Below are 12,830 nucleotides of genomic sequence, written 5' to 3'. Positions count from 1 at the left end.
ACTTCTCTGAACACTTAAAATGTGCATTTGTCAACCTGGGCTTGTAGTTTTCAAGTCGGTGATGCAGAATCAAAGAGTTGCAATGTTTGCAGCTCCCTACTACTTCCATCACATGCTTTATCTGGAAGACTTGAAGGGTCTGCCGCCACACAGAGGCATTACTGCCTGAAAGAAATTTTCTGGTAAAAGGTGTCACTCTTTCTACTCTTTAGCAATGTGAGTAAGGGATGGCCTCTTTTGAAAAGTGTCTCAATTTCAGCTTTACTCAAATCTTATTTAAGATTGCAAACAATCTTAACTTGCACTAGCTGGCTATAGTTTTAATGTGAGGAGTTGGAATTTTTAAGAAGGACAGTATTTGTAAACCAATTTGGTCTTTGCATTTGGCAGATTGCAGACAAAATATTGAATTTGAGTTGCATTTTCACTGTGGATGGCCTATTTGCATACAAACAAAAGAGATTATTTTTAAAAGAGATTTTCTGTGTTTTTGTTTTGGTCTCTTGGGATGACTGTGGTAAGGAAGAAGGGACAAGGCCATTTTCATACCTTGGAGTTTACATATTGTGTTTATGTCACCCTGTATTCTTTCTTCCTCACCATCCACTTTCAATTCATTGGTGGCCAGTTTTAGAGTCTTCGTCACCTCTAGTCTGGACGATTGATTGCAACAGTGACTCCCTTCATTATCTTTCATGGAGAACAATTTGATTATGAAACTTCCTTCCTTTAAAGACCCACGCCTTACTCCTCACGAGTTAGTGGTCACGCTTCTTAGCCAGACACACAAGGCCTTTCAAAGTGTGAATTCAATTTTTCTCTTCTGATTTTATTACCCAACGCATACAACTGCCTCCACAACCCATACAACAGTTACACTTGAACCATTCACTATTCCGTGACCATCTTCCCCACCATCCCCCATCCCTAGAAACTTTGAAAACGTTTTGCCTTCTTTACCTTTGTGGAAGCTGTTTCTTCTGCCTGGAATGTCTTCCCTGCTTTCTCTACTGCAATACTCCACTCTTCCTTTCAGATCCAGATCACTCCACAGTTGGAGCCTGAACCCTTCCCTGTTTTTTTCACCATATCTTTATCTTCCTTAGTCCCTCTTCACACTATTTATTTTTCCATTATAACAGTTTCCTCATCCTGTTAAAAAGTCACTGCTCATTCAGCTGGCCTGCTCTGAGTTCCATAAGTTTGGGGAACGTGTTTCATTTCCCTTTACTCCTGGTACTTAGCATAGTAACAGGCTCAGAGTGGAGGCTCAGTTAAGTATCTATTTATTAAAGTCAATATCTATTAACTGATTACTATGAGCTAGGCACTCTGCTAGAACTCTAAGGCACTCTAAGTATTTTAAATGCATTACTTCATTTAATCTTCACAAAAAATATTAAAAAAAAATTTTATAGGTGAGGAAGCTGCCTTTCAGAGGGTTTTGTTCAGCTGCCAAGGATCACACAGCTAGTGTGACCCTCAAGCTTTTAGCAGAATATAGAATTGAATGTGTTTTCATTTCTAGCTGATAATGCTATGTGACTACTGTTAGAATGTTGGATTGATGTCAGTGTCCGGTTTTTGGACAGAATACTGAGCAGCTGGGTACCTTTTGAGTAAGTTCTTAGCCTTGTCCCTGGTCATCACAGTGGTCACTTGTTTCTTCCTACTCTGAGCTGTGTACTTGATATTTCTTCATTCACCCTCTTATTCCTTACCCTCTGAACGTGGAAACCATTCAGCCTTCTAAGTGACAAAGAAACTGAGGCTCAAAGAAGGCAATAACCTGTCCAAAGTTACTTTAATCATAGGAAATATTTTTCCTAAGGCCCCCAGAACTGAATGGTTCTTGACTGGGACCCTCAGCCAATGCCTGAAGAGTGTGTAAAGGGATTACTCTGCCTGATTGTTTGAAAATAAAATTAGAAACATTTAAGGGGCTGTGTTTTGGCTTGTTTTTCTTTTTTTCTAACTTTTCCCCTGCAACCGTGAACACTTAACAAGCCAGAGAGATCTCCTGGAAACAGAATCTTGGGTCAGCCATAGAATGGACACATTAACTTTTCTACTGCCTGTCATCTAAACTCTGTTTCCTTCAAATTTACATGTCTGTATTGAGCCCCAGTCAAGTTTCCCCCTCTCCCCCAATTCAGTTTCTTCCAACACTCAGAGATCTTGGAGAGCAGAATGTAAATGGCCTTTTCCTTAGAATCTTGTCTCCTCAAAGGAGTGGAATGGCTGGGTCCAGACTTGCTGCAAATAACCTTCATTTCTGGACTCCCAGTTCTCACCTCCCTTGATCCATAGGTTGTTCCTTCTTCCTTGTTGGGGCCTCACTTTCCAGACCACAGCTCTTAGACTCAAGCATCTGCAGCATCCAAGCAGCTGATATAAATGAGGCAAGCAGGTTGCATAGGAAGAGGATAGCTTATACCCCATTGGAAGTTGGGCAGCCTCTGCCAGATTCACCAGTTGTTACCATGCGTATAGTCACTCTAAGTTAGTAGGAGGTTGTTCAATTAGAAGGACTTTACGTTTTGAGGTGAAAGCCTCTCAGGTTATGTAAATTATTAATATTACTGCTGTTAAGGAAATTAAAAAGCCTATGGATGATAAAATGTTTCATGCAGTATATGCATCTGGGATTATTAGCACACTGTTACTAGATATTCTAATTCTCCAGAAGAGCTGGAAATCTAAACTTATGTGAATTCTCCAGATTTTTGAAATATTCGCAATTAATTATGATTAAGGTTTTTGTTTTTTTTGTTGTTGTTTTGATGACTCTCTGTCTAAGGACCATTTTTAGTCCACAAGCTTTTACTTTTCAATCTCTGGCTTTTACCTTTATCATATGGTTGCCAGAACTTGTTTTGGACATGGCTCAACACAGCTCTCTCCAAGCTCAAATCTTTTCATCCGCAAATGTTTCTTGTTGCTAGAAGTAATGTCTTCCTTCCCTGATCTGCCATAATAATATATAGCATGGTTGTTCATAGCTTGGCTCTGGGATCAGATTGGCATTTGGAATCCTGGTTCTGTTGTCAGCTGTGTAACTAAGCAAGACTCAGTTTTCACTTGTGGAAAATCCGGGATGATAGTACTTACCTCCTGCGGTTATGATGATTAAATGAGATCATATATGATACAATAGAGTATGCCATAATTCCTGTCAGAGGCTAAGACATATTAGCTATGGTGATATCTCTTCCCATAGAAGCTTCTAAACAGGATTTCCATCTGATTCATCTTCATCTTTCTAACATTAAATAAAACTTTATTGAATAAATTAATAGTCAAATAGTTCCAGCCCCCTACTTTCTAGCTCTGACTCACTGCAGCCTGGGCCCCAATATAATATTCCTAAAATAGTCAATTTACAATTTTCTCACTCTCTCCTGAACCTCTGATGCACTAACAGAGGTCAGAGGTAAAATTGGTGGTTTATACCAAACCAGCCCCTCCAGACATTGAGCCATTATATAAATATTAGGATTTCACTGGTAAGTTTGCCTTTCTGGCTCCTCTTGAAATATAAGACTTGGCTGTTCTGAACCACGTCCTTATACACAGGACGACAGAGTGGTGACCAGAAGTACTCCTCGAAATGGGACTTGCCTGTGGGCGTACACAGCTTCTGCCATTCATACGTCATGGAGCTGTACATAAACCACAGGCCTGCATCACTCACTTCCGTCATCTGAGGATCTATGCTGGCCACTCGTGGCATAGGGGCTGTACCTCACTACTAGATTACTTTTCAACTTGATTTCATCCTGCTCAGCAGAGCAATGTAGTTGTACTGAAGATTTGGCAATTTTAGTCAAAGAAATAATCCTATTTCCATAATCCCACCAACCAGGAGGTAACTACTATGACTATTTTGACATATTTGTTTGCTATCTTTTTTTTTGTTTTTTTTTTTTTGTTTTTTGTTTTTTTGCCTCTTGGGGCACCCCCTTGCTCCAGCATCATCCCCACCTTACGAGCAGCTACCCTTTATTGTCCTGCTTTGTCAACCCTGTGTCACAGTTGTCTTGTCTGGATGGTGGAGAAGCATAGTTTATGCACTGCCTCAAAGACTGCCTGTGAACGACACTTTCCCTTCTCCTTTCCCTCTTGTTTGACTGATTCATCTGTCCTTGGCTGGTTTTGCATAAGCTGACTTTTCGGAGTTGTTGGGCAGCTCCTGATGCAAGATTAATGAACATTACTTTGTATGTTTGTTTGTAAACCAATGTTTATGCCAAGACTTGTGCAAATATATTCTCAATTAAAACACCAGCTTCTCAATTCCTGATATGGAGCTTTCTTTCTAAAATTCTTCCTAGGCCAGGCGTGGTGGGTCATGCCTATAATCCAGCACTTTAGAAGGCTGAGGTGAGCAGATCACTTGAGGTCAGGAATTTGAGACCAACCTGGCCAACATGATGAAACTGTGTCTCTACTAAAAATACAAGAAAATTAGCTGGGTGTGGTGGCGTGTGCCTGTAATCCTAGCTACTGGGGAGGCTGAACCCCAGAGGTGAAGGTTGCAGTGAACTGAGATTGCACTACTGCACTCCAGCCTAGGTGACAAAGTGAGTGAGACTCCGTCTTTAAAACAAAAAAAAATTCTTTCTACGTGCTTACTTACTTAGAAGTCCAGAAAGCGAAAAAGCAGGTTTTCATAGACAACGTCATGAAAGCACTTACATGATTACTATTATAGAATAGAATTTTATTTTAATGTTTTTGGCATCCTACCTTACATAAAATTTATTTTAGGCGGCTTTGTTGCTTGACTTTCACCTGATTGAACTGCATTTGGCATGCCCTTCTCTTATCTATAGTTAGGAGATCTACTATAGCAACTTCTAGGTTATAGGTAAGAGTCCATCTGCTGGAAATCAATCAGAATGGCAGAGCTAAAGAACTCTGACAATTAAAAATATAGGAAATAATAGATTTTAAAGCAAAGAATGCGAGTCCTAAAATATTTTTTTTCCATAGGACTTCCTGTCTGTTATAAATTATTATATTCCTCATGGCATTGGCAAGTGCTAGTAGCCTCATCTTACAGAGGACACTGAAGTTCAGGAAGCTGATAGGTTTCCCAAAGTGATACCACTAATAAATAGAAGATGATTTATTAACTACTTATTATTTGACACCAACCAAACTAACTCAAAACCCTTGCATTTACCTAAGACATCATATGCCTACAGGCAAATAGGAAACAGCTACCTTCATGCTCCTGTGAAACGTCACACAGTTATAAAAAACTCTTATAAAAAATCACCTTTGATATATTTACCACAAAACTGAAATACTTGAGAACAGAAATCATGTTTACTCATCTTTGCTTTATTTTTAATGTTTAGCACAGTGCCTGGAACAAAGATGCTGAATGAACTGAAAAAAAATTTACTAAGAACATAGACAAACTGGAAGTGCCCAGGGTGTCTGCTTGCACAACCATTTTTAAGACTCTTGATATATGTTGACAGAAATTGCTTTCCAGAAATGTTCTCCCCGTTCATATTCCCACAATCAGTAGTATATGAAGGTATACTCTTATTGCATACTTATTAGCATGATTACTCCCAACCATCCCAAAATCCACATAAATTGTTAATTTGTAAAAGGATAATATCTTGTGTTTGAATTGGCATTTCTTTAATATTTAGTGAAGATGAACATTTTTGTTTTTTTTTTACTTTTTAAACTTTTAATTTTTTAAATAATTATAGATTCAAAATAAATTGACAATATGTATAGGGAAGTCCTGTGTACCCTTCACCCAGCTTCCTTCCGTGGTAACATCTTGCACACACGGTTTGTGTTACTATTCACCCACTGAGGGACTTTTTTCCCCCAGTTTGTTACTATTATGAATAAAGCTGGTATAAATATTCATATACTGATTTTTTCAGGAGCATAGGCTTTTATTTTTCTGGGATCAAAACCCAAGAACGCATTGCTGGGTCATATATTAAATGCATGTTTGGTTTTATAAGAAACTGCCAAACTGTTTTCTAGAGTGACTTGACCATTGTACATTCCCAACAAGCAATGGATGCATGATCCAGTTTCTCTGCATCCTGCCAGCGTTTGGTGTTGTCACTATTTTTTATTATTTTAACCATTTTTATAGGTAGGTAGTGGTTTAATTTTTTCATAAAGGCAAATGACGTTGACTGTCTTATGTGGTTGTTCACCATCTGTATATTTTCTTTGGGGATATGTCTTTTTATATCTTTTGCCCATTTTTCTAACTGGATTGTTTGTTTTACTGTCTAATCTGATACAGGAAAATATCTCATTGGTGTTTGAATTGGCATTTCTTTAGTATTTAGTGAGAATGAACTTTGTCATGTTTATTTCTTTTTAAAACAATTACTGAATTATTAACTGCATTAATTGCTTTTGTCATTTCATAATTGCGGGTTTCTATTTCTAAATAGACTAAAAAAAGGTATCAGTGATTTCATTTGTGTTCATCACAGTACCTTAAACTATCAGACTCTTGATAAAGATTTATTGTTTAGTAGGTTGAAAATAATTGTAAGATTGGGGTGATAATCTAGGTTGGCCTTTGGGTAGCTGAGTATTTTAGGTTTATCCAGTTTTACCAGTTTCTGGCCTGTATTGACTAGTTGGTTCACTTAACCAAATATTCATTCCTTTTATTTTTACTTGATGTTTTAGTGCAAATCTGATTAATCTGATGCCTAATAATATAGAGCTGTGACATTAGGGTTGTTTGGCTTATCATATTCCTGCCACTAGAGAAAGATTAATTTTGACTCAAAGCTTTCTAAGAAAATGTTTCTCTATTCCAATCTCCAATGGGTTTTTTTTTTTTCCCAATCTGCTTATTGATGTAAATTATAAATGATCCCTGAAATTTCTCTTTGGCTTGTTTTCTTCTTTATATCACCAGATTCACCAGAGGCTTTACCTCTGCAAAGCCTCAAATTATAGCTTGCCTCTGAACTGATACTACAGAATAGAATCTGTATGTGTACTGAAAATCCAACATGTAAAATGACTGCAAAAATTATTTTCTTCCAGAAATCCTTCCCAAACTAGTTTTGGGTGGGAAAAATAAAGTATCGAATTTTATTTCTGGTTAGCCTTTTTTTTTTTTTAATTTAAATTAAATTTTTTTTTTTTTTTAGGAATGAGAGTCTCGCTATGTTGCTCAGACTGGTCTTGAACTGAACTCCTCGCCTCAAGCCATCCTCCCACCTCAGCCTCCTGAGTCACTGGGATTACAAGCATGAGCCATTGACCTCAGCTCTGTTTAACCTTTAAAATGGAGGAAGGAAGAACTCCGGGTCTAGCTGGCTTGGCTCCAGATTATTTCCACGGACAGCAGAGGTGAGTTTACTCCAGTGAGGAGGTCTCATTTTATCACCAGACTTTCTGCAGGAGACCATCTGTGCTGCTTCCATCTTCAGAGCTCTCCAAAGTCTACTGCCTCCACTCAACTGGGAGCGTTCTGCAAAGGTCACTGAGGGCCTCTGGACTGACATTTTCAGTCATTCTCCTACTTCGCCTTTCTGCAGAATTTGACCTGTGACTACACTCTGCTTTGTGAAATGTTTCTACTCTTAATTTAAGTGATGCAATCCTGTTTTGGTTTCTTTCCCTCCTCCCTGATGCACTTATTCACAGCTTCTTTCTCTGGCTGTATGCACTCTTGCCAAGTGTATTGGTTTGCTGGGGCTGTGGTAACGAAGTACCACAGACTGCGGTGGCTTAAACAACAAAACTTTATTTTTTTTCTGGAAGCCAGGAGTCCAAACTTAAGGTATCCACAGGGTTGGTTCTTTCTGAGAGTTGTGAGGAAAGAATGTGCTGCAAGCCTTTCTCCCTGGCTTATATGTGGATGGCTGTCTTCTTGTGTCTTCACACCGCTTTTCCACTGTGTGTTTCCCCTTCTTACAATAAGCACAATTGTCTTGGATTAGGACCCACCCTAATGACCTCATTTAAATGTTATTATCTCTGTAAAGACCCTATCTCCAAATATGACCAAATCCTGAGGTCCTGGGAGTTAGGACTTCAACATATGAACTTTGAGGGAGCCACAGTTCAACGCTTAGCATGTAGTCACTACAGTTACCTTTTATGTCACATCTCACGTGCTCAACACTGAAGCTTGGTAAATATGCTCTTTCCATGGATGCATTCTCCTCTTTCTTGCATCCATCTCCCCACTTGATTTCTTTCTTTCCTTTTTTTTGACGGAGTCTCACTCTGTCACCCAGGCTGGAGTGCACTGGTGCTATCTCAGCTCACTGCAACCTCTGCCTCCCGGGTTCAAGCTATTCTCGTGCCTCAGTCTGCCAAGTAGCTGGGACTACAGGCCCACTTGATTTCTATGACACCACTTTTCTCCTGGGCTGCTCCAGTATCTCTAGCCTCTCCTCAGTATCTGTTGTAGATTCTTCTTCCTCATCTCCCTCCTTAAATGTCGAGGTTTTCCAGGTTCTGTCCTTGGCTTCCTCTCAATTCAGTCCTCCATCCTCTCTGCTACTGAATTGACCCACAATGAGAATTTCAGCTATCAACTGTACTTATGCAGAAGACTCTTCATGTGCCTTCCAGGCCATTCTTCTTTCTCGAACTTGCACCTGAATATCTACTTGTCTACTTGAACATCTCCATCCAGCTGCTCCACAGGCACCTCAAACTCAACACGTTAAAGAAGGAATTCACCATCTGTCCTTTCTCTCTGCCTGGCACAAACCCACTCTGCTTCCTATGCCTTCCATTTTGTGAAGGATGCCACTATGCACCTAGATCTCTCCTCCCCTCCCAGTGTCTACATCTGTCAAAACCAAATTCTGTCAATTCTGGTGCTTAAATATCTCTTAAATGCATGCTCTCCTCTCTGATTCCACCATAACTGCCCTGGTTTCATGCCCTCACCATTTCTCCTTGGCTTACTCCAATAGTCTCCTAAATGATCGCCTTGTCACTCCAAATCAGTTCTCATTCTTCTGCCAGGGGATTTTTTTTAAAGTAAATTTTATAATGTCTCTATTTACGATTCTTCAAACTTAGGCTGTTCCTTTAGGATGATCATAGCTGGATGCCTGGACTCTGAGCTCCTTGTTCTGACCCCACCCAGTTTCATCCTCTATTATTACTCCCCATTAGGCATCTTCTCAAAGCTATACTTAAAATTCCCCCATGCATCTAAACCCCATTTGTCTATTTAATTACCCAGACCTTGAGACTTCAAACCACATTAACCTCCCATGAGTGTCTCTGAGTCATCTGCTCTCTCTTATAGTAGCTCTTTGCTCCAGGCTTCATTCCTCCTCCTAACTTGACTCTCAGTTTCCCTAACTTCACTTGGCTTTCTACCATTTGGCTTCCCACTGTGATCAGTCACTCCCTGGAGGCTGGCCTTGTCCTTGGGTACTGCTTGTTTCAGATCAGCTCCTGCATCCCAAAAGCACAACCTGGGGTTGTCCTGCCAGGCTCAGAGGATACTGAACATTTCTGCTGGAAAAAACCTTCCTCCATTCTGTTCCTAGTAAAGCCATTAAATGGTTGTATAATCTTGGACAAATCACTTTTCCTCTGTTTCTTAATCCAAACAGTAATAGTAATAAAAACTACTAACAATTCCTGAGTACTTAGCAGGACAAAGTTCTAAGCACTTTATATGGATTATCTCATTAAAATCTCACAACTACTTTATGACATATTACCATACTCCCATTTTACAGACAAGAAACTCGGAATTACAATGGTTAAGCAACTTGTCCAAAATCACATAGCTAGGAAGTTGGGGAACTGGTATTCAAACCCCAGCAGCCTGGCTTCAACGTGTGGCCACTTAGCCACCGCATTGTCTTCCCTCTCAATATGCAACTCACCCTAGAGAGTCATGCAATCACTTCTGTAAAATAAGGGAAGAGTGCTCCGGCCTGTTCTAAATATAAAATTCTATCAGAACATTGCTTTCAAGATCTAATGAGTTATGGGTAGAGTGGGTGTATTTTGAAGAGGATTCAAGAGATGACAAAAGATAAATGCAAAGGGCTAAAGCCCTAACTATGGAATCTCGCAACTTATAAATTATCACACACCACTAGATGGTTGCTTCTCTGAAAAAAAACAGCTATTTTTTTTATCTTAAATATTTAGCTTTATTTTTCTGCTTGCAGATGGGATTCAAGTTCAAAATCACACAGAAGAAAATACAAACCACCTATATTTCTGATTAATATTGTTTGTATACATCACTGTTCGTTCTGCATTTTTCCCCTTTAACTAAATATATTATGAATTATTCTACAATGGAATTTTAAATAATTACATGATATTCCATTATGGATGTTCCATAAACAATCAATCACTTGTTTTTAAACATGTAAGTTGTTTCTAAGATTTTCCTTATTAGAAACAATAGCAAGAAAAATATCCATCACTAAAACTTTACAAACATGTATTATTATATCTTAGAATAAATTCCTAAAAGGTGAATTTCTTGGTTAAAGGGCATATACATTTTAAAAAGCTTTTGATATGTATCACTAGATTATTATCCAGAAAGATGATATCTCCGTTAGTGGGCAACTAGGGTATAAATAATCCTCCCTTCTTAGCAAGATGGAGGGTTCTTGCTTACTTGCTTTTTAAAATTTAATATTTATCTCTTTCATAGAGACAAAAATGATACTTCACTGTTGTTTTAATTTGGGTTTACCTCACCTCTTATGAGAGTAAACATTGTTTAACGGCCATTATTGGTTCATGACCAATCTTCAGGCACTCTGAAACAAAAGGAATCTTAACAAGTTCAATATAGACAGCAGCCTGTGGTTCTTTAGACCTCTGCAGACAGTGATGGCATAATTAAGTAGTATCCCCTCTATGGTACCATAAAAATTATAAATTCTGACATTCTTTTTTTCTTCATACGAGTATAACATTTCAAAATTCCATTGGAGCAAAAGGAGTCTTTACTTGAAAATTAAATTTTAATCTTCTGAAATAAAAGCAACAAAGCTTTTTCTGAAACCAGTATGCACTGGGTAGATGAAAGTTATTTCGAGTTTCAAAGAACAGTAATTATAAGTACTTAGTGACAGCTGGGCGCGGTGGCTCACGCACTTTGAGAGGCTGAGGCGGGCAGATCACTAGGTCAAGAGATCGAGACCATCCTGGCCAACATGGTGAAACCCCTTCTCTACTAAAAATACAAAAATTAGCCGGGCGTGGTGGCGCATACCTATAGTCCCAGCTACTTATGAGACTGAGGAAGGAGAATCGCTTGAATCCTAGAGGCGGAGGTTGCAGTGAGCTAAGATTGCGCCACTGCACTCCAGCTTGGCGACAGAGCGAGACTCTGTCTGAAAAATAAATAATTAAAAGTAGATAAATAAATAAATATGTAGTGACTGGTGCCAGCTGCCACCATCCAAGAGAAGGGCGGGTGTGACTCCTTCCAGGAAGTTTCCACAGCATGGAGAAACCTTCTGGAGCACAGTGAAGCGGGCAGGAAAGATTTTAGCTCTACGCCTTATGAATAGTGTGAACTTGGGCAAGTTTATTTAGCCTCTTTAAGCCACAGTTACCTCATCTGTCAAAAAGAATGATGATATCTTTCCAAAAGTCATTGTGAATAATAAAATTCAGTGAAATAACACTAGTAAAGTACACAGCACATCATGCATGTTCAATACATGGTAGCTAATTTAATCACTCTACATCCTTCCACTACCCAACCCTGCCCAGAATCTCCCATGGCCTGACTATGACATATTAACTGAGTTTTGTATTTTCTCCTTATATCTCTTTTTTCTCTCTCTTTTTCTTGATCTCTCACCCTCTATCTTCTCTATCTCATTCCTCCACCCTCAGACCAAACTGACCCTGGTAGACAAAAAACATATTCCCTGTTATTTGTCATTCTTAGGAAGATATTTTAAAAATTCCTGATTCTTCACTTAAAATCAATGACCATAACATTCAGTATTTGAATAACAAATTTACAAAACCAAAATTAGGCACCTAAAAGATATATATAACTACCACCAATAAACTGCTTTGGGCATTGCAAATAATTCTCACCTTCATGTGACAAAGATCTTTTGTAGAAAAAATAAAGGCTTCTCCACTTAGGAACTAAGTGGAGGACACACAACAAAGCACCATCTTCAACCTCAGTCTTTCACTGCAGTCTCAACTCATAACTTCTCTGCAAAGAATAAGAATTATTACTCACCACTGGGGATCCATTTTGTCTGCTTCTGCTGTGGCCTAATATCTGGAAATGACCCCACTCGTCCGTGTGTCTGTGGTAGTCCCTGTTACAGCAGCAGAGAAGCAAAGCTTTCACCCTGTGCAAGCCTTCCTCGGCAATGACTGTGTACCTACCCAGCTAACTTTCTTTAAGAGAAGCTGTTCCTCTTTTTTCTACAGATTTTGACCACACTTGAGGAAGAAATTTAACCCTTTCCTTGCAGTTTAAATTCGTTGACGTAGGTCTACATCTATTAAAAAATATATAATTCAGTGGCTTGAGCTCCAGACATGACGTTAAGATGAACCTGACTAAAAAAAATCTCCCCTCTTGAAATTCCCTCAAAAAACCTAGAAAATAAAATAATTAGAAAGAGAAAACAAATCTCCATAGCTACAAAATAGAATAATCTACAGATTTTGGTAAGATAATAAAAAGTGATTCATTATGGATGTGGATTGGGAGTGAGTAGCCACCCACCCCTGCCAATTTCCACAACCAAGGTATGGAGAGTTTCACTGAGCTGGGGTGGGGGTGGGAGGTGGAGAGATGTTCTGTGAGGACTGCATAACCA

General features: G+C 39.0%; 1 protein-coding gene across 3 annotated transcripts in view; it reads right to left on the bottom strand.

Annotated features, from left to right (window-relative positions):
• The window catches only part of CD86 (CD86 molecule), a 62,004-nt gene extending 49,585 nt beyond the window's left edge, over positions 1-12,419 (bottom strand). For 2 of the 3 annotated variants that reach the window (XM_031661552.1, XM_021932628.1), the window contains exon 1: positions 12,239-12,380. In XM_031661552.1, the coding sequence (XP_031517412.1) occupies positions 12,239-12,252 (14 nt within the window). In that variant the 5' untranslated portion in view covers positions 12,253-12,380. Of the gene's footprint in view, positions 1-12,238 lie in introns of all 3 variants that reach the window. The other variant, XM_009200070.3, reaches the window with a different exon arrangement.
• Between the last annotated feature and the right edge of the window lie 411 nt (positions 12,420-12,830).

This window comes from Papio anubis, chromosome 2 (assembly GCF_008728515.1).
Source record: "Papio anubis isolate 15944 chromosome 2, Panubis1.0, whole genome shotgun sequence".
Taxonomy (NCBI): domain Eukaryota; kingdom Metazoa; phylum Chordata; class Mammalia; order Primates; family Cercopithecidae; genus Papio; species Papio anubis.
Note: the sequence above shows the minus strand (reverse complement) of the source record. Positions and strands in the feature narration are given on the sequence as shown.